This window comes from Strix aluco, chromosome 2 (assembly GCF_031877795.1).
Source record: "Strix aluco isolate bStrAlu1 chromosome 2, bStrAlu1.hap1, whole genome shotgun sequence".
NCBI lineage: Eukaryota > Metazoa > Chordata > Aves > Strigiformes > Strigidae > Strix > Strix aluco.
Genome location: NC_133932.1, coordinates 69,637,999 through 69,665,595, shown reverse-complemented (window position 1 = coordinate 69,665,595; position 27,597 = coordinate 69,637,999). Strand labels below are relative to the sequence as shown.

Here is a 27,597-nt window from a genome sequence, read left to right as displayed (position 1 = left end):
AAATATGTCCTGAAATGAAGGGAACGACGTGCCTTCAGGCACATCATTACTAGACACAAATGCCAACTGGCATGTCAAAACCAGATAGACAATATTAGGTATGCTATAAAATGTTTGGATTTGAATGTCTCAGTTTAAAACAGTGGAAAAAGGGGGACAGGAAGAAACCCCACTCTTTTTTACTGGGTCTAAAACAAAACAAAGTGAGTAATATAAAATACTGTCCACAAATTAAGTTTTGGTGCACAGACAGAAAATACAGCAACTTCTTTCAAGATTACCTGCTTTATACTATGAAATTCCAAGGATTAAATACAATAGAAATATAGTAATTACTCGTGCAATATATAGAACCACTGGCAGGATGGGGATCTAATGAAACACTCTAGAAGTCACTGGATACTTGAAATCAGAAACTTAATTCCTGTGCCCAACCTGAATTGCACCTACTAGAAACACAAAGACACGTGCTCCATTCAGAATCTTTCAGAAGTCTCTGCTAGCAATTTATCAGGTGTTTTTCCAGTGTAATACTCTAAAACAGATGAATTTTTAAACTGGAGCTTTTTTTAAAAAATTTAGAGACAGAGGGCTATTACTTTCTCAAGGAATAATGGAAATTATTGGTTCATTGTGAATTGCGCTTGCTTCCTGCTGGATAAAATCCTTTTTAAACTGAAAAAAATCCAAAAGCTTCCTGCTTTGTGTAAACAGGTGATCCAATGGGAGATGCTTAGGTTTGCTTGGATTTCAGAGCCACCACATGTTGATCTGGGCAGACCAAACAGGTTTTCTTCCCCTCTGGTTTGCATCAGGCAGGTTGGTTACCATTCAGTCTTGTTTATCTTTTCAACCTTCTCAGCTCATTTGTGCTGCCTTTTGTGGATGACCCAGCAGTTCATCCACCAGAGAAAGTCTTGAGCTTCTGTAACAAATTCCACAGCACATATTTTAAAACCAGGGTCATTTGACTGTTATATACTGGAGGTCCATGAGTTAAATGGCTCTACGTCGAACATTTCACCATGACATAATGTCCAGCTGATCTCTATGGTTTTAGCTAACTTTGTGGAAAGACATGCACAAAACCTGAGTCTTTAAAGACCCTTTCTCTAAGGTAGTTTCTGGTAAAGCCCATTTCAAGAAAACACTTGAGGTGCAACTGGAACAGAAACAAGTCTGATAGGTTATTGTATTATAGGAAACATATCCTATAGGTTATTACAAACATCTTAGAAAAAACCACAAACTTAAAGAAACTCCCTCTCATTTAGAAGACAAAAGTCATGTGCCACTCAATTTTATTTTACTATTATTATAAGATAATAACAACAACAACAACAACAGAGATACAGATTCCTCAATTATAGCTCTTGGGAGTAGTCCATAAAGATTTTGCTCTATTTCTTCTATTGTGGGATGCACCCCTCTAAGCCCTTCCATCTCCCCCACCTCAGCACAGTGCAGAGCAGGTTGGGCTGCTTCTGAAAGCACCCAGCAAGAGACTCTTAACGAACAGCTGGATCAGGGGGTAGGACTCATCTCTCCTAAGCTCCCCTGTCTGAAGGTGAGGTGCCTACACTCCCCAGTGGGAGATGTGGGCAACCTCTAGTAAGGAGGAGCCATTCTTGGACCCGAGAGTAATGTGGGCTGAAGGAAATGCCTGCTGACTGATTACAGTGGGGCCAACCTGTCCCTCTGAGCATGCTGCCACCAAAACTCTCCATTTCAGCCAGCTGTTCTGCTATTAGTATAGGACAGTGTGCTGCTACCTGTTGTAAGACTCTGCAACAGCACCTCTAGGGAATACATGGCTTCCAGGCAGTGGAGTAAAAGCAGACCAGAATTGCTACCACTTCGCATCTGACAGTAAAGTACAGTGAGTTTGGAAACTCTACTGATATGTGCTTGTGCTCATTTGTTTAGGTTGAGTGCATAAGAAAATGTGCTAAACTGATGATACTGAGCAAACTGGAACACAAATATACCCTAGCAGGTCCTAAACCCACAGTTCCCATGCAACATTAGGCACACAGCTCTCATTTACACCCTTATGCAACAAGGCCAACATCGGCTGGTTACAAATCCATATTGTCATTTCTAACACAGGCTCATGAGGACATCAACAAAATTCCTGCTGTGCTGTGCAACCTCCAAGCTGCAAATGGGCACTGCTCCGGCATGGCAGCGCTTGTGCCTGCAAGTGGCTCGGCTCCAGTGCCAGCCCACAGCGAGCTCTGCTGATCGGGGTCCCTACAAGCAGCCTTGAGACATGTGCCACGGCACAGGAGAGCTCCATCGGCCTGACCTCCCAGTTCAGCCCCCGCCCACGGAACACAGCGTGAAAGCTTATCACGGCAGCATTTGACGGCAAACGTGATAAGCAACTTAATGACTAACTGGTGGAACTCTGCAAGGCTTGCGATAGGCAGGGAAAGAATATTTGACTTCCCGATTGCTAAGAGCTGGAACTAATTTCCAAGAAACACTAGCTTAGTTAACCAGGCACAGAATAAACACAAACTCATCCCGGGCAACCAACAATGCCTGTGCTTACCCATGGGGAACCTGCTCAGAAAAACATGTTACCTGGCCACACCTCCAAACGCATCCATCTTCTCAAAGAGTGCATTAAGCCAGTCAGAGGAAGATTTCCTTTCTGCCTGTCTTCTCTAGTCACTTTTTCTTGACAGTGATACAGATCATCTCAAGCCCTCAGAGCACTATCAGCCATCTCGGGAGCATTGGCCAACCTAAGCCTACCCTCTGCCTGGCTGAGGGCTGTCCCTCCCTCTCCCCCAAACGCTGTCACCCAGTATGTTCTCATCTCTAGTACCAAGGTGCCAAATGAAAGAAGAGCAAGCTGTGCCCTTGTCCGCCCTTCTCCCTGAGCAGCACCACCAGGAAACATGTTGGGGTTCAGTCATCTCACTGGCCACTTCAGTGGTAAGTGAGAACCTTTATGGCAGCACAGGACACACATGGACACCCTAAAGGGTGCAGAGACAGAGAAGAAGGCCCTGCCAAAGATTTTCCAGCTGAAACAGCCCCAAAGGCACAAGGACTGGGACAGCATGGATATCCACTGACCTCACCAGTGTCTAGAAGATGTCCAGGACAGGCCAGTATAGACAGGGGAGGAAACCTGGGTAAGATTTATAAGCCATCACCTGAAGGCTGTCAGAGGGCTTAAAGAGACTAAAAAGTACCTCTCTTCAACAGCAGCAGACAGACTTGCTCGTGTGGAGAGAAACTGCAAGAACTTGTGGTGGACACTAGAAGGGCTAGAGGCAGAAGGGTGATGCGAAGTTCATGCCACACACAAGTCTTTATGTATTAATTTATCCTCATCACAATTATTTTACCTTTGTAATGGCTGTAGCAAAAAGTGTCTATTCTTAACTGAAACTTTCCACTTTCTGTGTAACATTTCTCAAGAACAAAGCTTCTACCCAGTCTGAAAAACACCCTAGCAACATTAACCAAAACATGTTTAGTACATGGAGCTATTTTCATTCCCGGGACAATCTGCTGACACTCACTTCTGACTTACTGTCTTTAACAGAGAGTATCACTGCAGTAAGAGAGTGCTCAGACCAACCGTAATAAATATGAATATTAACATGGTAGCAGTAGGAAGCAAAATACCTACATCCCACATATCTAAATACCACCAGGATACTTGCCCCTGCCAAAGAGATTCAGGAATGGCCACCCATGAGCAACAGAGAGGTTGTAATATTCCTGGACTAGGTGCAAAAGAAAGACTTTTTTTCCATTGCAGTCCTTGTCCATCCCCTACGAGATATAGACTGCCTAGAGCAGCATTTCTCAAACTTTCATCTTTAAGAAAGACCATTCAACTTTCTGAAAGAGGTCCCTGGAATGTCTCACTGTTTTTTGAGTCAGAAAAAGGATCAATAAAATACTCATTATTTAGAGAAAATACATTTTATTGTTTTAAGACAATTTTATTAACACAATTACAAATAGTTTAGTTTTAAAACATTCAAATCACTATGGTTGCCTCAGGTCTTAACACATCAGGATGGACTCCCCTACCGTGCCTGCAAGCAGGCAGCAGCTCAGTATGTATTAACAACTGTAATGCAACATGTAAGTATCTAGGGGGTGGATTTTTTTATTTAATTGCTACTGCCTTGCAGCTCACCTTTTGATGTCTTATGGAACACTAGTGGCTCATTTACCACAATTTGTGCAACAGAAATCCCTACAGCACTGAAAAGTCTTTTGATCCTCAAAGAAGTTGAGAGAAAGCAAACCCCAGGAATCCCCTTTGCCAGTCTCTTTTCCAATCCACACTCCTCCCTCAGCCTCTCATCACCACATAACGTGGCTCTGTAAAATCAGAAATACTACTGTGGAAGATAAACTGTTGTGCTCTTGCCACAAGGATGGCACACTGTATGTGAGAGCACACATTGTGCTTTTAACACACTACTCACCTTCCTTTTCAGATCACAGTATGACATAAACCTTGTAACCATTACTGTAAGTTGGACTACAAGCTACTTGAGCGGGACCTTATCTCTCAGACAGCAATTCCCCGTCTCACATTATCTACCCTTCCTTATACCAATCACTTCATATTTTATGAACTAGTCTAAAGCTTTCACTAAAGCCACTTTGTGCTTGAGATAGCTGAGGCATATCTTGAATCTCCACTATAGGGGAAGGCAAAAGAAAATGACACTGATACCAAAATACCCATCTGAGCTGAGGGTAATCTACCTGGGGCTGAGAAATATGAGTGAGAGCAGATTTTAACCCTTGAAAGCATGTAGAATTGCTAATTTTGAATGCTCCAGTTCATTAAACCTAGAGCTGACCCTACATAGGCCCCATCTTGGTTTGGGCTCCCTGCATGCCCTGATCTCAGCATGCGCACTTACAGGTCATCTCCACAAGAAACTTTTCACATGCCATGCTGGTCTCACTCAACTCAGCAATAAACCTCTTATGGACTGCAGGATGATGGGGTTTCCCTCTATATGTCTGTTCTCCAAGAAGTATGCTTTCTCTGTATTTCTGGTACGATATATCTGAGGCACAGACTTCAGGGAAAAAATCTGCACTGAGAAAAAAGTCTCCAGCAGTTTTTTTCTGATAACATTTAGCTACACATTTAAATAAGGTTATACACACTCATGTCCTCCAAATTAGCACAGGAATGCTTCTGCTTTTTTCTCCCTCTACTGGGTATATCCTTTCAGAGCCCAGTTCTTGCCATGGGACTTTCTAAGCTATTGACCTGCCTGTAGCTACTTCTGGTATGGGAATGAAGGCATACGGCAAAGGCTGGGGGTGAGAGGGGCACTCTGCCCTGCTTACCTCGTAGAAGAGCCCTTCGGGAAACTGCTGAAAGCACTGGGCACAGACGAAACACTGCTCGTGGTACAGCTCACCGTTGCTGTTGACAATTTTCTCAGCAGGGGCAAAGCCACCCCTGCAGCGCTCACAGATGGCATTTGCAAGTGCGTTCGCCATGTTGCTGTTGTAAAAAAAAAAGAAACAGAAAGAAAATTAGGCCAAATAGCCAATACCACTGGTTGTGGGTCTCTTTTCTTTCCTCAAAGTCAACTGCATCAGCTTAACACTAGGCTGCTCAACACAAGTTTTTCAGCGGACATAATGACTTATGGCATCCCCTCAGAAATAAAACTGCCATTTCCCCCTGCTCCCAAACTCTTCAGAAACAAAACCCCTGCAATGTACTCCCATAATTATTAATTCAAAAAACCAATAAAACATCATTATTACAGATACATTTACAGACTTTTTATGATGAGAAAAGGCAAGCAATTTGCAGAAGTACTAAAAAAATGATGAAAAGCATTAGAATTACAGAAAACAAGGGCAAATATTAACAATAATTGCAGACTGACATCAAATAGGAAAACATAAATGATAATTCCAAAATAATTCTTATTTCTAAAATATATATAACAGCATTGGCTCAAAAGCTCTAAATAAGCAATGTGAAAGAGTGTATGGTATCTAGTCTGGCAGATATTACTGAAAATCAGAGCAGGTAAACAATTATTCCCTATATAAGCTCTGCACAGCTTCAAGTCATTTTACAAATTTAGTTTGAAGTCATGGGATTTTTGATTGGTTTGTTAGGGTTCATCTCAGGGAGCTCAGCTCACGGTGTGCCGGTGTTGGTCCAGGGCCAAGGTGGGAATGCTCTGGCTGCCCCACTGCGATCCACACAAGCTGGCAAGCCCATGCTGGGGATGCAAAAAAATACTCAAATAGCAACCCTGGCTGCTTCTCAAAGGCACACAACCATAAAATGACTGTGGTAGCTGCAAAATATCAGAGGAATTAGCTACTTCCACAGGACTGTGTCCATATCTGCATAAGACAGTACAGCTGTGTTTCAGTTAATTAAGGCCAGAAAAAGGCTCACTTGATTTTTCCTTCACAAACATTTTTTTACTCATGTCTAGACTCTCAAAGCTATGCCTTTCAGGATCATCTCTCTGCCCTAGTACCATTTGATAGCGGAGAGAAAATACAGGGCCATGGTCTAGTTTCATTACAGTCTGACCGTGGCTGGCAAAGCCACTGACTCAAACGTCTATCTGGAAGCATATTAAACAACTGACATTATTTTAAACACATGCACATGCATGCACACATTTTGATACAGCTATCACGCTGCACCTGTAAGTGCAGAGCCCTCAGTTCTCTGCAAGATGCCAAGCCTTTCCCCCAAAGGGGATGAGACCTCTTGACACCCACCACCTTCAACAGGAATTGAATTAATTTCTTGCACAGTATCCAAGGGAGCAAGCAAACACCTAGCACGTGGTTCAAAAAGGAATGTGCTTTATCTATTTCTTACACTGTTTCACAGAAGAGCCCTATGCAAGGCCACATCCTACCAGTTATTATTAGCTGTCTTTTTTCTTTTTTTTCTTTCTCTCTAGAGATCTTTGCAGAAGAGGAAAACAGTAACCACTATCCAAATATTCACTGCCCTCCTGATGAAACAAGTGGGCAAATTTCACAAGGAGATCAGATGGAGGATGGTCTATCCCATACATAACAGACAAGCCCATGGACAAACCATTGTGAATATGCATATAAACTGTGGTTAACTATAAAGCTCACCGATGGTTTCCATGGATTGTGTATACCTTCTGGGGCAGAAAACCTCAATCACTTTCCCCATCCTCCTTATCAATATAAATGAAGAATAATCACAGCAGAAACAGGGATCTTTCATCATCACCTCAACAGTTCTCAAGCACTAAGGATGTTAAGTGCTGCCACACACAAAGTATAATCCAAGCAAAAACATGAAACAAAGTTCAAAACCAAATGAAAACATAAAGCATTCCTCCTCAATATATGAAAGTACTTCACTTTGAAACACATCATACATTTAAAACCAGCAATGTATGTAATGCTTCTGCATAAGTGAAGCAGTTTATCCATTTGCCCAAAATAACAGGCAAACAACCTAAAGTCAGAGAGACTACTTGACAAATTCCAATCCCATTTCAACTGCTGATAAAAATTTCTCATGCAATTAACGATGAAGTTTAAAGCAACAGATCAAATTTTAGTTGACGATTACAACTGGCAATGTATCAAGCAGAACAGTGGCAAAGGTTGCCAAAGAGAATGACTTGCACAGCCTGCCTGGAGCTCAGATAATAAAATACATATGTAAAATACACCAATAATGTCACCATAGTTACACCCCGAAGCCGAACAGAATGAACTTACAATCTTGCATAAAAGTCACAAAACTCTTTGTAGAGTTTTATGTCACTGTGCCTACGTTGCAATTTTGACACCGGTTTTTCGCCTTCGTTTCCTGTGGAGTTGTGAGCATCAGGAGCGACACTGTGTGCAACCTCTTCATCCTCTGGGATGGGGTAAGGGTGAGCTCTGTGCTGGAAGTCCATCTCTCTCTAATGGCTTTCCCAGGTGTATATATTCTATGCTTATACTGCAGAGAAGCTGTAGGCAAAGTCTGCAAAACAATATGCTAGACTTCCCCTTGTTCCCAGCGAAGTGATTTACTTTCACAGCTCCGTGTCATATAGCTGGAGCTACTCAGCGCCCTGCTAGAGCTTCAAGTTAAAAGTTCAGCAGCAGGGCGGTGAGCCCGTCAAGCTGTGATTTACCGACACTGGCTGCGAGCGGAGGAGCACATTCCCCTGCCAGGTCCTCGTGCAAACTCGGATGCTGGAAAGGGGCTTCGCTGCCGGCTGCTGATACAAGCTGCCCAGGGCATCTGTGGTGTGAGTAACCTATGTGAGCAAATATGTTCACCACCAAACTTGTCCGCAGCTACTTTCTGCTGAGGGGGGGTGGAGGCGGATTCCAACAATATTTTATCGTGGGCAAACCAGCAGTGGAAAGCACAAAGAGAAGACTTCTGTCATTAGATAAATACTGCTTTAATGCTATGGTATATTAATGACATTGTAAAAATGGCCTTTAATGTTCCACTTGTGTCTTCTAAATCATATGTGCTGAATTTATCTATAGGCATCTTTCTTCCTGTCAGTAGTTCAGAGAAGGGGTAGGTACAGATGGATAGTTTGATTTCTGTTGTGCTTCACAGGCCATTAACCGAACTGCCAGGTATGCTATAATGGGCAATACACGAAGGAGGAAAATGAAGCTTGATTTCCAGTGATGTGCCACGTTTAGAACAATCATCTAACATAATAACACTTACTGAAGTAATTTACTGTGGATATTAGGGAACTGAAACAGCAAGACCAGGAAGAAAGAATGAAAATTAATCATTCCTTCACCACAGACTGTCCTCCTAATGTTGCAATTACTTCATGGTTATATTCTATTTAAAAAACCTGTTGTACACTGCTTACTAGGGAAGGCAGGGTCGATTAGCTGCAGATTTACAGCTAATAATTCCACACTTGCAAGCTCTCTGCTTGAAGCACAGGGGATACTTGGCTTCCAGCAGCTCGTAACTGCAGGCAAAGCAGGCTTTTGGGAAGCTGTCCTGAGTAACTACCTCTTGTGTTAACTGGCTCAGCCTTGTTAGCAATCAACTGCACTGCAGAACCACATGCACTTTGTGCTCATGACACACAGCACCTTGGTATCTGAAGAATCTGCTAGTCTGTGAGGAGGCATGAAAAAGCAGAGGAGGACAGGAAGGAGACAAACAGAGGGAACAAGTAGAGAAATTAGGACTAGAAGATGACAATGGATATGACAAAGTCCAGTCGAGGCTGCTCCTTCTAAATATGCCTTCCTAGGTCCTACTGCAGAGGGTCTGGTTTATGATGGTTTGGGGCCATATCTCTCACCACTAGTTGGGATAGCTTGCTCAGTAAGCGCACAGCAGCACACACGCCACTCTCCATGCAGGCCTGGGCTCGCACGTAGCCATCTTCCCGCAGCCTGGCCAACAGAGCACTACACTTCTGCTGCTGCCAAATTTGTGGGATGGGTTTGGTCAGGTGCCTCTCCTGCACCTCCTCTCGGCAGAAAGCAACCCCTTGGGCAAGCTATTCCCCTGTGCCACAGGGCATCACGGTAGGTGGGACCCAGGCAGCATGACCCTGCTCATTCACCCGTCTGTAGGTGATTATCCATCTCACACCAGACCTACTGGGAGTCACAAGCTAAGGAGGCTGCACCCTCATCACTGACACGGCTTGGCTGGAGCTCAAGCCCTATTTTTATCTGTCATGGAGCAAGCTGCATATCAAGCAATGCTCAGGTTGTAGCCCTAGGCCACAGTGATCTTGCCGGCGCACCGTTGCAAGAAACAGCGCTGGAACAAAAGGTTTCTGCATCCACTGGAGCACCAGTGATGAAAACAAGCACTGTTTGCCATCAGAACTGCAGGCATAACAATAACAGATCTTATTCTCCATCCTTCTTCCCAACATTTCCTGCACAGCTTTTATGGGTATGAAAACTCCAGGGAGGCTGACTGCAATGGACTAACCGTGCTGATTCATCCAGGACTAGTGCAGGTGCACCAAGCCACTAAGATAAGAAACAGCAAGTCAGTCTGTCTCTTCCCCTTACCACTGACCACCTCCTCAATTGTTTTCTTGTATTTTGTCCCAGATCACAGGCAATTCTCCTGAGAGGCTGCTGCTGCAAATCAGAGCCCTGAAGAGGTTCTTTCTCCCTGTGGACTACTTCAGTCCTTGCAGTAACTCAAAATCCACAGGCTACACCAAGGTGGCTGGAAGCCACTCCTGCTGCCTTGCATCTTCTGTGGTCAAGAGGAAAATATTTGCTTGCTTCTTTGGCTTGCTACTGTGCAGTCTTCTACATGGCTGTAGAAAAGCAAGTAGTATAGCAAGTCAGTGAAGTAAGACGTCCATCCAAAAAGCCTGTTTTAATCTTCCTAGCTTTTTTCAAGAAGCACTCCTACAAGGTAATAGGACTCCATATGTGCAATAAGTAGAAGCTGCCTGGTTCCTGAGGTCTATTGCCATCGATGCTAGTGGAATTTACTCCCAATTTGTTTTCCATTAAGCAAGAAAGGAGCTTGCCAGGAGTTTAAAAAGGGCCTTTCTGCTACTGAAGCAAAACACAGTTTCTACTGTGAAGGTTTGGTAATCCACAAATCCAGAGCAGCTGGCCATCTTTCTCTTTTCTGTCATTTGCTGGAGGCGTGCCGCCAAGATCTGAAATGCGTTGTTAAAAATATATGGCATTTTCATTAGGGAATTCTAGGTTACTCTGAGGTGAAGTCCATGGGGAATGAGAAGCGTGTAGGGAGTTGTTGATTTGCAGCAGCAGCAGCTTCCCAAGGGCATTCCCAGCCTGCTATTAAAGAAGCGGTGATAAGGAGAAGAGAAAAGGGTGAAGTTGAGTATTTACTGGAAAAGGTATGTAGGAAGGAAGAAGATGGAGAGGCTCCTCCTGGCACACTGAGGACCTTATCAGAAGTCAAAGCTGATGGTGGGGAAAGTGCTAAAGGAAACGGCAGAAGAATGGAAGTGTTCCACTGCAGCTATGGAGAAGGGCTTCGGAAAACAAGAGCAAAAATAGTCACACTGCTTTATCATCACTGATGGATGACTGCTGCCCTACTCACACACTGCTTTCTCTGGAGAGCTTTCAAATCTGGCTGCCCGTGCTGGCAGCTGCCAGAGGCAGACAGGGACTCTTACAGAGAAGGCTCGGTGGCCGGCCAGCCCCGCTGAGCTTTTCACTCCATGCCACAAATAGACGTTCCGAGCAGTCACGGCTCCAAACAAGGTGCTTGGCAAAAGCAGCTGCTGCTTGGCAACCTACTCATGCCACTGTGAAATATCACTGCGTCACTGGTGCTGTTGGGAGGCCATGTGCCCATCGGGTTATGCAGGGGGGGGATACGTCATTACAGTGCATCCCTCCCCTTCCCGCATAGGTAAGGGTGACTTCATTTTAATGACACTTGACACAGATGCTATGCAATGGCCCTCACACTCAAAATACAGAACAACTAGAACATAAGTTTTGCTGCAAAATATGTGTAGACTTGCAGTGCCCTGTGCTGATTTCTGCACCAACCCTTTAAAGCACTAATTGACCTTTTGCATCTTTTTTTCATTGAAATTAAAAACACTCTTGGGTTCTGGTTGCTGCAATTGTTCATCTCTTAAGCAATAAAATACTTCCCATGTTAAGCTGGTCTCCTAAGGCAATTTGAAATTAGTTGTAAATCTTTTTTATAATAAAAATGCACATTACTGGTAGGATTTTCACATGTGCCCAGCACTGCTCTAACTTCTGTTTCTATTAAAAAGGATGGAAAACCATCTCAAAACCACTACAATAAAAACCAGGTGAATTCTGAGCGCTCCTAGAAGTTTCATCCTCTAGTTTTCACCACAAAAAGCATGATTAAGCTTATGTGGTGGGAGTTTAAACAGGGCAAACAAAAAGGCAACTCTAGCTGTTTCATATAATTCAACATAAATTTATTCTAGTATAAACATGTCCAAAAAATGCTTTGGTCTCCACAAACAGAGAAGGTTCACATTCCATCTCTCCATAAGGAAATGAATATAACTGGAATAAACAGGTAAGCAGCACCTTCCCACACAACATTTTATCAGCTGTACAAGAACAGTGAAAAATCAGTCTCTGACAGAATTTGTAGAAAGGGAGAGCAATATTTAGCTATAACACTTTCCTGTTGTAAGTAATATTTCAAATAACTATTGTATTTTCTTCCTCCTGGTTAGAAACATGACCAAATGAAGCCATGCTTCATGTAAAACAAGAAATTACTTCTGTGTACAGATATTTGATACTCTTTAAAAAAGCCATCTCTTCCTCCCCCACTACTATTTCTCGAATCCTATGCAGACAGAAAAAACAAAACAACAAAAAGACACGGTATTACATATGAGAAGCTACAAGAGCTCTAATAAATCTGTGTTGTATGAGATACAGCATACTATCAGTTATTCTTAAAATCTGCACCCTGTATAGTTGACTGCACGTATGCTTCACTATGGTAAAAATACTGTATCCAAACTCTTCCAACTCAATACATTTTCAAGATGCATTTGCACTAATGCATTTCATACAATAACATTTATATCCCCATTTCCAATTTAAGAATAATAAAAAAGGTCAGCTACTCAATACTAGGGGCTGCACATCCAATGTCTCTGAGATACTCACTCTGAAAAGAACCATCTTTTCAAGACCAATGAGACAAGATCAGGCCCACCAAGCTCAAAAGCATCCTTCTGTTTGGACACACACAGAGTGAACTTTACAACATCAAGGTCACTCAGTTCTAAGGTTTGAAAGTGTTTGGGAAGAATAATATTTATACTAGTGGAAATCAAACCACTGGAAAGTCAAGGGACGTACAATAGAGTGTGATCAGGCAATTGCAAGCAAATCACAACTCAGTGTACGTGTGCTCCTCTTGCATTGATTAAGGAACAGATTTAAAGTCCAAATATGGAGAAATGTATGAGGTTGATCTTTGCGTTTTCTGACATTTCAGGAAAATACCATCCTGGCTTGTATCAGAAATAGCATGGCCAGCAGGACTAGCAAAGTGATTGTCCCCCTGTACACTGTGTTCAGTTTTGGGCCCCTCACTACAAAAAGGACATTGAATTATTCGAGTGTGTCCAGAGAAAGGCAACGAAGCTGGTGAAGGGTCTGGAGCACATGTCGCATGAGGAGCTGCTGAGGGAACTGGGGTTGTTTAGTCTGGAGAAAAGGATGCTCAGGGGAGACATTATCGCCCTCTACAACTACCTGAAAGGAGGTTGTAGCAAGGTGGATGTCCATCTCTTCTCCCAAGTAACAAGAGACAGGACAAGAGGAAAAGGCCTCAAGTTGTGTCAGGGGAGGTTTAGACTGGATATTAGGAAAAATTTCCTCACCAAAAGGGTTGTCAAGCATTGGAACAGGCTGCCCATGGAAGTGGTGGAGTCACCATCGTGGAGGTATTTAAAAGACATGTTGATGTGGCACTTAGGGGCATGGTTTAGTGGAACTTGGCAGTGTTACGTTAACGGTTGGACTCGATAATCTTACGGGTCTTTTCCAACCTAAATGATTCTATGATTCTAAAATGCTTCACTACCGTATTTCTCTTCAGAGTAACAATTTCCTAGCACCAATATTCATTTCTTGTCATCTGTCACTGAAATCCACGAAAAATCCTTCACCGAATCCTTAGTGTAAAGGCAAATGACAGCCTTTGCTGCTGCCTGAGCTATCTGCCCATGCTAACTGGAACTGATGTGTTCACAAGCTGAACACCATGACCTAAGTGGCTCACAGGAGCTATAATTAATGCCATGACTCAACATAACAGCCCAGCTACCAGGAGAGACTTCCAGTACATCCACGCAGTTCCTTGTAGGGCAGAGATAACTGCAACACCAGTCTTGACGGCTCACAGCAACATCCTTAGTATAGTAATGTCTCCACTGGAGACCCCATGCTGAGGACTGACCTTTGGCTTTACTAACCAGCACATCACTTCCACACGTCTCCTCTCGAATATTACTATTAATCTACACCTCCAGCAACATAACCTCTTGAACGATTTTTCACCTTCATTAAGTTTGTTTTTCTGTTCTATATGAGAAAGTGCAAAGTTTTTCATTGCCTGAATTAATTTCTTTTGGGCAGAAGTAGAATGTGGTAAAGAAAACATCTCCTCAGCTGTTGCTCTTTTCTCACCCATATTAAATTGTAATTATTAGTCACTCTAGGTTTTGGTTTCACATTTTTCTCTTCCCACATTCACTGCAGCATCACCAAGCTCTAAAACTAGCAGAGGATGGCAGACAGCTGAGCCATCTGCAGTTAACACTGTGAAATTAAATAATGGCCCTAATATTCAACAGCCGAAAGAGAATAACTAGAAGCAATTTATGTTCCTAAGAGTCAAGCGTGAGTAATGTATCGACAAATAAGGCTAATACAAAATAGCATTACTTTCATAATTTATTATGATGGTCTTAACATTTTGGGTAATACAAACTGAAGGTCTGTGTCTTGTACTTTTTATTTATTAGCTATTCAATACTAGTAGCAGACCTATCAAGTAAGCACGAATGAATTTCAGTAGCAGTCCGTACAAAGTAACACTTCCATGCATTTTTCAAACCAAAGGCTCTGATAACTATTGCAAGGGGTTTTTTTAAAGTTATGGTTTCCACCCCAACAACTGACTAATCCTGAACGAGCAAAGCAGGAGTGAATGGTTATAATATGTATTATAAGACTTGTGAGGGAAGATGTAGAAGTTACCCCTCGCAACAGCATATTGCTGGGATTATCTGAAGGAGCGGTGCAGGTTATTTGCTTGGTAGAACAGAAGTGAGGGGAAAAGGGAAGAAAATGGGATTTTGTGCTTGGGATCAGAGGGGTTCGAGCCCTGCCAAACCTCCTTCCCCTTTGCTATGTACCATGGAGAAGTGGGTGTAATTCGAGGATTAGCTTTAGAAAGGAATGTAGTTTAAAACTAAGCAATTACTTGTACACTTCGGGCAAAATTCATGACCTGGTAACTCATGGAGCTATCCTGTCCTCAAGCTGCACTGCTACTGTGCCCTTTTAAAAAAAGAAATAAAAATAAAAGGAGCAGCCTTTTTAACATATCAGAAATATAGTGTATGCTTTAGTTTCTGAAGTCATTGAGGAGAAACGTACAAAACAATAACTGAAATGCCAAACGTGAAGCAAGACAAACAGTTTTCAATGCAAACTTTCCATACCGGAACAAGAGGGGGACTAGTCAGAGCAGTTTTGAGTCATGACTCTGAGTGGGTAACATTTTTCCAATAGCTGCATAGAAACAGAGTTCAAAAGGTAGACTCAATGCTGGATCAAGAACTTTATGATCTATGAAGAGCATGGCATGCGTGGATTTAACATGCTGGAAAAGATAAATGCCATTTCACATCCGCTTCACCTTTGTCCATTCATTCCTTGTTGGAACAGCTTGAATCTTTTGCATCTTTCATTTAAAAAGGCAGAGCTGAGAAATGCTGCCAAGTATTGCTAGCTGTGTCTGCCAATACATTACTTCCTTTGAGGCTAATAGCTAATAGTTTTTAATTAATTTTCTTTTAGTTCTATCATGGCCATTAAAGGAGACAGAAAAAGCAGAAAAGCTACAGGGAAATATGTCACAAAAGTCACAAACCAAATTCCTCTTGTTGCACAGAAGGCTCCAGAAGATCACAAAGCTTCATCTCCTTGATATATAGATGCATCACAAGCCAACTTGTAATCTGCTGGCAAAGCTGAGCATTATCATCCAAAAAACACTGCTCACAGACCATTATATATGAAACCAACATTTCAGAATGCTACCGGGAACTATCTAAAATCAGAAGTTTCTACAAAGCTGGCAGATAGAAAGATGAAAACTGAATACTGCCTAAAGCTGCTATGACAAATCAAGCAGAGAAAAAATGGAACGTGCAACCGTGTGCACTACAGTATCAGATAATACACATGAAAATTCAGAGTGTCACTCCTGTTTGGGAAATGCCTCAAGATTCCTGGGTGCGAGCAGAAACCAGAGGAGTTAACCGAAGGGAAAAACACTGAATGTCACAAACTCTGTAGGAAGTCCCTGAGCCACAGCTGGCGGCAAGCTGGGATTACTACCAAGGGGAATCCCATAAAAGGCCCGTTTTCTCCTTCTACCTCCCTCCACAGGCATCAGCTTTTGGCCACCATCAGAAGCAACATAGTTGGCTAGCTGGAGCTGTTCCCATGTCTGGAGAGCATCATGTAAAAGGCTCATGGTCCTCCTGAGGACACTGTGTCTGTTAGCTTTGCATTTCCAAGAACAGCTCAGAGACCACAGGGAAACAAAATAAACAGAAAGGGAACCCAAACTTACAGTCTTTAAACTTGTTCTCCCAGATGCCTGCAAGTTGGTAATTTTTATTAAGTGGTGACATTGACATAATTTAGTTTTTCTCTCCTCTGCAGAACACTTTTGAGTGTAAATTCAATTCAGGGTGACAGACTGCGTTTAAAGGAGAGCTTAATTATAATGAAGAATAATGAGCAATCACAGTACATTTTCTGTAGAGAGAACCTCTGATTAGGTGTTATCAAAACACATGAAAACAAGAGCGAAAAAAGAAACCTACAACTTATCTTTAGCCACCTAATCCTGTAAGAAAGAGCAATGAGAGTCCTAATTGTTATAATTACTGAAGCTTAATGATTTACTGAAATCATAGATTATTACAAAGAGGCAAGTGTAAGAGGAACAGTAGTAATTGCTTGGGTTTCTGTTACACAAGCCGTTACCTCCGGTCATTTGGAGTCACAGGAGGTGATAGTCAGGGTGAGCAAGTCAAATAAAATTGCTTAGGAGTTGTTATGCAATGCAGGAGACAAGGGGTGAGAGAGAAGGCAAGAAAAAAAAGGGTGTGTTCCTCATGAGTTATTTTAACCCCTAGAGCAATGAAAAGTACTGCGCAAATGAAAAGTAAAGCCTCTAGTCATTTGGATACCTCAAACTAAGGCTCAACACAAATTCTAAGTATCACAATATTAACATATAACCATGAAGCGTATTTTTGCTGGCTGGAGGTTACTATAATTAATAATTCAGTGTTACGTTTACATGGACAAATCCTCTCTTCAATTAGAGCAGCTAGCAGATGAGCCAAAGTGTTTTTTAATCAAGAGTTCCCAAGCATCTAATTCAAATGAGTATTTCTAGGTCCCAACTCTCTACTATTCCAGCAGTTTCTAACCACAACAAATGAAAAAGTGTAATTTTTTTTGTGGCTTAACATTTATTTTCAAGCTCTTCCTAGTTTAATAAATTAATCTCTTTTTTAATCAATGTATTGAATAATTACGGCTTTACCTGCTGACACTGGCACTGTGAGCAAGTGAAACATCTGCTTACACAAAGCAGCTATATAAATATTAACAATTGTGATGCTAGTGAGAAATGTTACCAGTGGAAATCAAATTTTACAACGCTTCCAGGTGCAGAGAGATCTTTTCTTTCTGCCTTCCTCTGTCCTCAGTACCCTAATGCGTCTAAAAGCTCAACAGGCTCCCTGGTTCCTCTGACAATCCCCAACCAGCATCTTCTTCTCTCCCTCCTAGGAAGAGCAGGAGGTCTTCAGGGAGGACGTGCGGCTGGAAACAGCTGCACAGCTCAGCTGGCTGTTACACATGGGTTTTTGATGGCAGGCTGAGGTGATCTGCGACCTCATAAGGAAGGCAACCAGCCCTACTACACTGCTGATGTTTGGGGGATTTTATTCGTTTCGTTTTATACTTACCTACAAGCTTTGCTGTGCAGAGCCTATCCCCCCCAAGGCTCAGTGGGATGTAAGAATGTGCTTATGTCTCCTATTTCATCTGCAACGGAGTCTTTGTGCATGAAATTTTGGGGCACATCCACATGCCTCCCAGCCTGGAGTCAGTGTGCAGAGGCAGGTGGGAGCCTGAACGGACCCAGCAGAAGATTGCCTGCACCTACTCACGCAGATGTACCCATCAGCTTCAGCAGCAGAGAGCAAAGGGAAGGCAGATACTTTAAAGCTATTATTGTGGAAAACATCTATGCTGCTTTCCTCCACAAGAGAACTGAGCAGTGAACTATCCGAGTAACTGATAGCCACCGACTGAAGCTTGCCAATGATTATTTGTTGCAAATGCTGAAGTTCACTGCTTGGTAAAAACCTGAGACTAACCTCTTCAAACTTCTAATTGCATTTGAACCCATATGAACTTAGAAAAGAGTGCTATGGACAACAGCGATCAAATTCACCTTAAATGTCAAAAAAAAAAAGAGAACTGCCCCTACTTTTTCCAGTACCTCGCACTGAGCTTTGGAAATCAATATTATCATATTTTTTTAGAGAAACCATTCTATTTTTACAAAGGCCATGGGATGAGAAGAGGAAAGAGCAAAAATAGCAAGCATACTGCTACTGTTAACTGACTCCTAGTGATTAATCATAGATATATGCATACAATTTCTTTTGCTGAGAAAAGCAAGAAAGAATAGCTCAGTATACAGTCATAATTTTTTACATGCCATTTCTAAGGACAAGGCAAGACAAGATTTATCAGAGATGTCTTTTTTTTTCCACCTAATCAATATAGCTGGAAAAGAACAAGTCTTCCCCTCCATTTTGAAAAGTGGATCTCAGGTTGCATTTAGTTCAATGACTGTTGCATCTGTTGCAGAGAGGGGAGAGGTGAAGGTGCCAGGCAGCCTCTGCCCTTTGAGCTCTGCTGCTGGAGAGCACCCTGCGTGGTTAAGGTCTATGCATTGGTGAGCCTCGCTCAAGCAGGGGAAGAGAGGGCTGCATTCAGCTACTCCAGCGGAGGTCTAAACCAAGCACATTTTTGTACTGTGCAAGTTCAAGAAAAGGATGAGCTATCCAGACCACCTTTTACTTGGGCAGGCAGGTTCCAGCTCCCTATAAGGTCAGTAAAGCACCAGTGACACCGATAGCAGCAGATTAAAAGGCTCCCAGAGAGGATACGGGGTTTGTTAAGTGATACATGGAGTGGGAGAGGTAGGAAGAGAAGCCACATTTCCCATCCCCATCAATGTGCTGTGCTGTCAGGACAAGGTCTGGGACTCTTTCCACCTCACCACAGCTGATGGGGTAACCTGGGCATGGGTTACGCCAGGAGGAGGTGGGGTGGAGGGGATGAGAGAGGTTCTCTGGGAAGGCAACTCATGCCATCATAGGATAGGTTTCTAAAAGTTGGGATGAGTCCTACCTTCCCACCCTGGTCCCGACCTCAGTTGAGCTTAGGGCTTGCTCTTTATGGCTATGGGTGGCTTCCCTTGAAATGCCCTCAACTGGATGGGCTCTGGTGGTCCTTCCCACCTCAGGTCCTCACTGCTGCCAGTGGGACAGCTCAGCTGCTCAGCCACTGCACCGTATCACCTGCAGCATTGAGGCAGCTGGGGCAGATTTTGATCTGGCACCAAGCACCAGCCTGTAAACTGCAGCAGGGCAGTGGGTGCAATGCGAGGTGCTGAACTCTGTCCACAGCAGGATGAGGAATCACAGCAACTGGGTGGGCAAAATGAGCAAAACCATGTGTGAAAGCTCTGCTGCTTGCGAATCAGGCCCTGCAGATAGCCACAACTGCATGAGATGACTTCCCCTCAAAACGACCTGGCACCTACTTGTTAGAGCAGAGGCATTTGGAGAGACTCTGTTAAGTTTAAACATTTATTTAGGAGCTTCTACTGTAAACGGGAATCTGACAGGCTGCAAAACTTAATGGAAAGAGCCAAAATATATTCCTACCATCCTTCCCGCAAAAGACTGAGGGAAAAGTGCGTAGAGACTGACTCATCATAAACTGAATAGCAGATCTGGAAGACAATGGTGGGGGTCAAACCTCTGGGTGAAGTGACATCAGTGGACACAGATGCAGGAGCTAAAGCTTGCCTTCCTGTTGTGGAGCTCAGAGTCCCATGGCACGCGACCTATCAAGAAGCTATGTCAACATAGGAAACTATTTTTATACTGTAAAGAGAATTGTTTCAAGAAATTTTGGTTCCTGGAAAATAAAATGTATGTGATACATTATATGATAAACATATGCTCTGTACATATTTAGGAGTTCCAGTACATTGTTTCACAGTGCCCTAATTATTTGTAATCTCAGGTGTTTTAAGTACACATGACACCGATGTTCCCAGGAAAGAGGAAAGGCAGATTTTCAGCACCAAGCTCCCCCGAGCTGCTTTGCAGTGCTGACACTGCCAACACTTGGCTAGGTCTCGGCCACAGCTTGCAGGCACACAAGTCCCCGTCCTACAGAGTAGCATCCAGCTCCTGTTGCGATGGCCGGACCCAGGAGCCGCAATTACGGTGGCGCTTGCAGCAGCAGAGCAGAGGCAGTCCCAGACACCCTGCAGCCAAAGCGAAGGGGTGGGAATGGCTGTCTGCTGCATTACTTACTGCTGGTTTGTGCCTCACCAGAGGAACACCCCAACCTGGATCCCGGGAAACGGCTACCAAAGGAGACACAGACCTCAAAAAGGGCAGGAGAGAGAAATTTCACACTGGGGTAAGGTGTAAAGGGTTGTAAAATAAAAAGTGGCAGATACCATGTATGACTTTAACAAAGGGTGATTTTTTTTTTTTTTTTTTTTTTTAAATACAGAAATTCTCACAGGATACCTTGAGGACATTGGCATCTCAAGTACGTTTTGGCCCGGGATTAAAAAAATACAGTACTTGAACTGATAAAGCAGCTTTCAGTGAACTGTTCCTCGAGGGCTGATACTATTTAAAACATGTGGATTAATATGTATGTAAAACGAAAAACAAAGGCACTAGAACAAAAAACTGGAGAGAGAAACTACAGGATAGCATTGCAAAGCCATGGAGGATGGCAGGCTATATTTAGCAGACATGAAAGAAACCTCTTGTCTTTCTTATGGACTCTAGATACTCTGAAAGTATTTGCTAAGGACAGGCATCCTAGTGTCACTGGGGAGAGTACATGAAAAAAACTAAAGGTTTCCAGTTTTAGAAAACAAAAGAACTTCTCGGTTTGTTTGGTTTTTTTTTTTTTTTCATTCCTCCTCTTTGCCCTGTTGTTATGTCATTATTTTGTATCTACAACGCCATAGCCTTTTGTCATGGAGAATGCAGTAAAAATGACAAATAAGGCTGCCTAGCAACATACTGAAATATCACAAAATGGGTTATGAAGGAGCAAGGTTTAGTTTGAATAAGAACCAGCTTAAGCTATTAGCAAATATAAGAGAAGCTCTGTCTTTAGGTATGGGTTGCCCCCCTGCTCTAGGAGCATCATTTGACCATGCTCTATTCACCTTCTTGTATCTCTAATACTCCGCTCTGAGCTGATTCAAAAGTCCCCTGATTTGCTACTTCCTCCAACTTGGATTTTATCTCTCAAGACCGATCCCTGTTTCACATATTTCTCGTCTTTAACCGGAAGAGGCTCAGGAAAGGATCAAAACACCTAGACTTAATACTGGTACAGACAACCCCTTTCCCCCATCCAGCCCAAAAAGGGTCTCATTCCCATCTTGGACAAATGTATAAATAAAAGAAACAGCAACACAACTGTAGAGAGCTAGCACTCATTTTTATGTATATGCTTTAAAAAGCAGCTGTCTCTTCCCTAAAAAGATCTATTCTTCCGCATTGCTAGTTTTGTATAAAAGAAACTAAACATAAAAACTCAAGAATCTCTGCACATCTCTTACTCTACTGAGTCTGATTATTCTTCCACCTGTAGTCATATGAATAGAATATATACTGCTAATGCTATTAGAAATCCATCTAGGAAATCAGAAATAATACTAGAAATGGATACCAAGCAAGTTAACATATTCCTAGAACTGATCTGGTATTTCTGATATCTCATGGCAAATAATCTCAGTAGGTTGCAATCATCCATTTTGCCACAATAATTTTTACTTAAGGTGCTTAGTTATAACAAAAGGGTAAATCCCCCAAATCTGAATACCCATCCTTCTGAAACTGCTAACTCAGGCAATGAAAGTGCATTTACAAAAACCTTTAAATTACACAGCACTCCAACCTGATGCACAACCACCAACAACGAAAAATAATCTAAAAATACAACTAGAGAATAGACATTAGGAGATAGGAAGTACTTCCTCTCCACCGAGGCTTTTGTTAGCATTTACACAAGAACCCTTTTCCAAGGAGCTTGAAGAGGGAACAGATTGCTTTCACACTGAGCACACTTAGAAAAAAACCTTTGCATTTTCACTTTTTTTTTTGGTGTCTGGTCTTACTCAGGTTACAAACAATTCTTTAATCTCCCTGTTCCAAACAGAGGCTTTTTTAAAATTCACTGTTACTCCTTCTAAAGTAGCATCAGGAAGATAACCCTGGACATTAAATGGCTTTCCAATTTTTGGTCACCCTTCCTGGGTAAGGTCAGGCTAAGTGGTCCTGCTGCATTCTTTTGTCTATAGTCCTTTCCACAACAAAGAACCCCCCATGAAGAAAGCCAGAGCCCAGGAGCTGCCCCAGCCCCTCCGCAACAAAACCAGCCCGGCGGAGGGGCTGTGCCAAGAGCCCCGGGAAGCAGCACAACCCACAGCACCCGGGTGACCCAAAACTGACTTCAAAGACCAAGAAAAGTTGTCAGGCTGCAGAAAGTTATTTACTTGCAAGTGCTGGTTGTCAGAAGGGATCCAGAAGCAACCACTGGCTAACATTTGCCCTTCCCAGAGCTGCGGAAGGGAGTCACACCATTGCCAAAACACACAAGATCACCGTATGGCTCCTGTTATCCCTCCTTCGGGGTTTCTTCTGTAGTGCTTCGGGACTGCTTCTTGATGCATGTGTTTTGCAGTGACTTTCCAGAGCCATGTTTGCATTTTGCTTGCTAAAACCACCGAAGCAAGCAGGCTGCTGAGAAGGGCTCGGCACCCCGGCCGTACCCGTCAATTCGCACTCACCTCAGCTTCTCTTCGTGTGACCCGGGCAGTCCCACGCTATCAGGACGATCCCGTCTCCTCCTGTACAGACCTGAGTGTGACAACTCTTTCAGCTGCAAATCCGTCATATTTCTCTACCTGGAGGGTTGTTTTTTTTAGGGGTGGGGGGGGTGGGGGGGGTGTTTTGGCTTTGGGTTGGGTTTCTCCCCCCCTCCCCACCGCCTCTTCCAGATGTTGCTGCCGAGGAGCGTGCCTGCCAAGCCGCCTGGAGAGAAGAGGCCAAGATGCCTGGAGAGAAGCAGCTCGGCGGCGTGTCGGCACACCTGCGCCCGCCCGAGCTACCAACCTCTGCAGGCAGGCAGGCAGGGCAGGCAGCCGCTGCTCGGCTTCCTGTTTCTCATAGGTACACACCCTCCCGAAGGGCACCACATTTCCTTTATCACTGGATCACACCTAAGGGATGTCTGCGACCAGCTCACCGCCTTCCCTCCAGCTTTCTTCTAACTCTCGCTGCCCCGTGTGCTGGGCAAAGCGTGCAGCTCTCCCAGCATCTGCTGCCATGAGCTAAAAATCTCCAGGGCTGCAATGAGCTATAATTTATGACAAAAAGAAAGGCATTAGAGCTTTGAAAATTCAGAGTTACTCAAGCATTTGAGCAAACTCTGACAGGGAGATTAATGCAGCAAAGTGTGCAGCAAAGTAACCTCAGTAACCAGCATTAAAATACTCTTTTGGAAACACAATAGCACTGTGCTTGTCAGAAATTGCTCTTTTCCACACATCTTGAAAATCAGAAGAAAACCACAATGTATTTTTCTTCCTGCTCTCAGCTATCAAAACATAACCACCATAACTATTTGTCACATTTTCTAGTGATGGAGTGTCCTGTGTAATTGTAAAACAGGAATGAAAGTACTTAAGGTTTCCTGTAAGACAGGAAGGTGACTAGCAGGGATTTGCAAGCTCTGCATCTCATTTACTAATTTTTTAGTAATAAAACTCTTCAACTTAAAAGGAGGCTTCAAAAAAGCTTACAACTTTTTGAAAAATTTTTACAGTTTCTTTGACATTATCCTTGGCATATATAAACAAAAACTTAATTCTGAGTTTTTACTTCTACGTTGAGAGGTGGGGAGGGTGTGCTTTCTAAATGAACTTGCATTTAATAAAAGCCAAGAAATCTAACAATTTGTAAGGAGTGTTTTGACTAGGATAGGAAACAAGTTCTATGTGGTATGAATTTCACAGATCATTATTAAAGTGTTTATTTTGTAGCAGAATACATATAAGCCTATTTTTGAATGCTGGTAACAAAGGAGAGCATAACATATAATACTGGGTACATCCCATGATACCAATTTTGTCAGGATTACCAGACTGAACACAGGCACACTAATTTTATATAATTGATAATTATATCAGTGTGCTTCAGTCTGGAATGTCATCAACATATAATATAAAACATCACACAATGGAAAAATAACATAAATTATTTTGGAAAAGGAATCAATAGATATGATAAACAGATAATGACTGGAGAAATTCAAAGTGATTTATATGATGTCAGAAGGTTGCACACACTTAAATGTCAACAAGAGCTATACATCTGAACTCCTGTCCTCAGAAAATAAGAGAGAACGGTCACAATATTTGCCTAAACACGCTGCATTCCAGATTCAAATGAAGTATTTAAAATTGTTTCTCAATATGCAGTAGGATAAGCTTAAACATAATTAAATGCCAATTCCCTGCGGTCAATCAGTGATTCAATGAAAAGTTAATGCTGTTACTAGTGGAGGTTAAGGGTGGCAGATGACAGATGCTCATGGCACAGCAGCTTTTATACATTAACAACATTTTTTACTGTGCTTTAAATATCAGTGTACCAATGATTTATCTTTGCCCAAACAATTTTAGATAATAATCTAAAACGTGAAGACAGAGTACATTTTTTGCTTGAAGAAGCTCTTCGTAAACTAATGAAATTGAACTATTACCTACAAATTTGTTCATAAATTTTTATTCACTACAGTAGCAATCTCTTCAGCATATACTGAATCCTTCTGTATCAATCATGACACAAGCCTATCAAAAATTAAAGGACAACTCCTTCACCCACTTTGCTGCAAATTGCATTAGTGTGAAGTACATAGCATTAAAATTCATGTTTATCTGCATGAACAGCTGCTGTGCTTGGACAGCCTATTGGACAACAGCTTTTACTAAAAAGTACTTGGAAATCAGATCTGCACCAAACCAGTATTATTAAAACAAAATCAACGCCACCAGACAGAGCATGTAAATTGAAGGAATACAAGAAGTCCAGACACAAAAATGAGTTGTTTGTTATAAAGATCAAATCCACCTCAATATAAAGGAGGGCAAGATCATTAGCTTTTTAAAATAGACCTGGGAGTCAGCTCCAGCATCATTATTTCACAGGCTTCTTCAGCAAACTCCAACAGGGGCCTAAGCTGATTTAGAAAATACCTTCTTGGAGGACTTGAGAACAAGCTAAAAGCTTTCTACAAGAAGATCCAAACCAGACTCCTTTTCTGCCCTGTGGGATCCTCCACCAATCCTCATGAGAGATGAGGTTTCAAATTTGAAATTACTCCAACAGCCAAACCTTAAATTCTGAGTATCAAATACATGTTGTAAGGGCATTTCTGGAGAGATGTTGGAGAATGCAAATGATATTTCTCCACTAACTTGCTTAAAGGTTGCCAGAAAGCAACTCAGATGGACCTCGTTCTGCAGAAAGAACTTTCCCAGCGAGTGCCTCCTGCTCTCCACACCCCCTTTTACCTTCCAGCCCCTATCTGCTGTTTATAATTCCTTTTTTGAAAGATTACATTCTTCTCGTGTGGGATGGGGCCACTTGGACCTTTCACATTCCGTCAGAATTTTTGAGGGTCAGCCAAGTTACCACAGTTTTCCTTATTACCGGTAAGATGCAGCCTTCTTTTACGTCCTGTACTTTGAAGGTTCACTCTTCATTTTCCAGTGCGTGCCTCTTCACTCATGCAACCGACCTTCCTCCCGCCCCCAGAGAAAGCTAATGTTTCTACCGCAATCTGATGGATAAGCATGGTATTATCAGTATTTTATTAGAGGAAAATACTCTCCTATGTCTAAGTAGCAAAATACAGAACCTAGACAGAAACTATGCAGTCCTTCATTCATCCTATGCAATAAATAACTTTTTATTATGTGGGACAAGGCTCATGCTTGAGTTTTCACTGCAGTCCTATGAAGCATTTATCTTGATATACGAGGCCTGAAGTGCTCTCAAATTTGCATGAAACTACTGTTGTCCTGATGACTGTACATATTCAGCAGAATTTTGAAATTTAAAAATCTTTTAAGACAGACAGATTATGTCTGGTTACTTTTCACTATGTTCAAAGGGATGTGAACAGTAATCCACAATGCTGGAAACCATGTTGTTGAATTTAGGAATAACAAAAAATGCCAAGTACTTCAAATGCAGTACATTTCTTCATGAGTCTGTATTTACAGAAAATGCACATTAACTATAAAAACCAGAAAAGACAAAGTTTTAGCTCTCATTCCACACAGAGAAGCCTTTATTGATGTGATTGATCCTTTTTCCACTACAGTGGCACGTTCTTGTTTTGGTTTTTTAAAACTCTGAAGAAATTACCAAATTTCAATTAAATTTAGTTAAAGATTTTCAAAGCAATAGAAGAAGCTGTTTTCAGGGCAGCATAAATGGTCAAAAAAAAGAATCAGAAGAGCGTTATAAGAACAGTATAGGAGTGCCCATAGCATGCACACAGTTAAAAGGTGGTTGCAAGTGGGGTAGCACGTCTTTCCATCCCCCATTGCTCATCCACCTTATCACTGGGATGAGTCTCCATAGGAACATGTCCAAGAGCATTGGTTTTCTACTATTTCTTGCAAGGTCTGGAAGAAAAACACTCTTTAAAACCAAGGAAAAGGCTTGTCAGTCAGCGGAAACACACAGGACTTGCTGGAGCAAGCAAAGGAAAGTGGCAATAACCCTTCCAGAACCCCCAAAGTGCGCAAGTGATGCACCAACCACAAATGAAGCTTTAAACCTCTCTGAATTAGGCTGCTGAGGCGAGTCCCCACTGATGGCTTTGGGTGTCAAGGAATACCATACCAATCCTTGGGTCCCTGCTAGGGCAGGTCGTAATAAAAGGAAATGAGCAGAGAGAAATCAAACCACAAATCTAAGGATGCGAACCTTGAAAAAAGGTTCAAAGCTTCACAGGAGTGTAAACTGCTGATACAAGGAGTTAAATAATTAATTAATTACACATTTCCTTCCTTGTCTAATGTGACTCCCAACATCTGTTTTGATGTTTCTTGCCCTGTTCCACTTAGCGATCAATCAATCCCGAAGCATGCATATTTAATCTGTGGATTAGGCCAAGTAGTGAGGCACTTGAACAATCTATGTGAACACTGCAAAGCAGCACTATGGATTTATGTCCATGCTCCAGCTGACCAAGCACGTTTGCTGCAATTTAATGGTAGCTGCTGCATTTTTTTAAACCTCTTCTATGGATGCACGTCCCTGCCATACAATGTAAAGTAAAAAAACTACATGATGGTGTGCTCAACACCCTTCACAGCAGTGACACACTCAACCCACCAAAGTCCTTTGGGATTTGAGG

General features: G+C 42.4%; 1 protein-coding gene across 9 annotated transcripts in view; it reads right to left on the bottom strand.

Moving 5' to 3' along the window:
- LIMS1 (LIM zinc finger domain containing 1) overlaps positions 1-27,597 on the bottom strand; it is a 75,862-nt gene that overhangs the window by 12,379 nt on the left and 35,886 nt on the right. For 5 of the 9 annotated variants that reach the window (XR_012621988.1, XM_074815174.1, XM_074815177.1 and 2 more), the window contains exons 1-2: positions 7,762-8,067; positions 5,353-5,512 (exon numbers count right to left, since the gene is read on the bottom strand). Coding sequence is in view for 8 of the 9 variants with exons in the window: in XM_074815174.1 (XP_074671275.1) it covers positions 5,353-5,512; positions 7,762-7,943 (342 nt within the window). In the remaining variant the exon portion in view is untranslated. Of the gene's footprint in view, positions 1-5,352; positions 5,513-7,761; positions 8,068-22,951; positions 23,074-27,597 lie in introns of those variants that run through there. The other 4 variants (XM_074815178.1, XM_074815179.1, XM_074815180.1 and 1 more) reach the window with 2 other exon arrangements.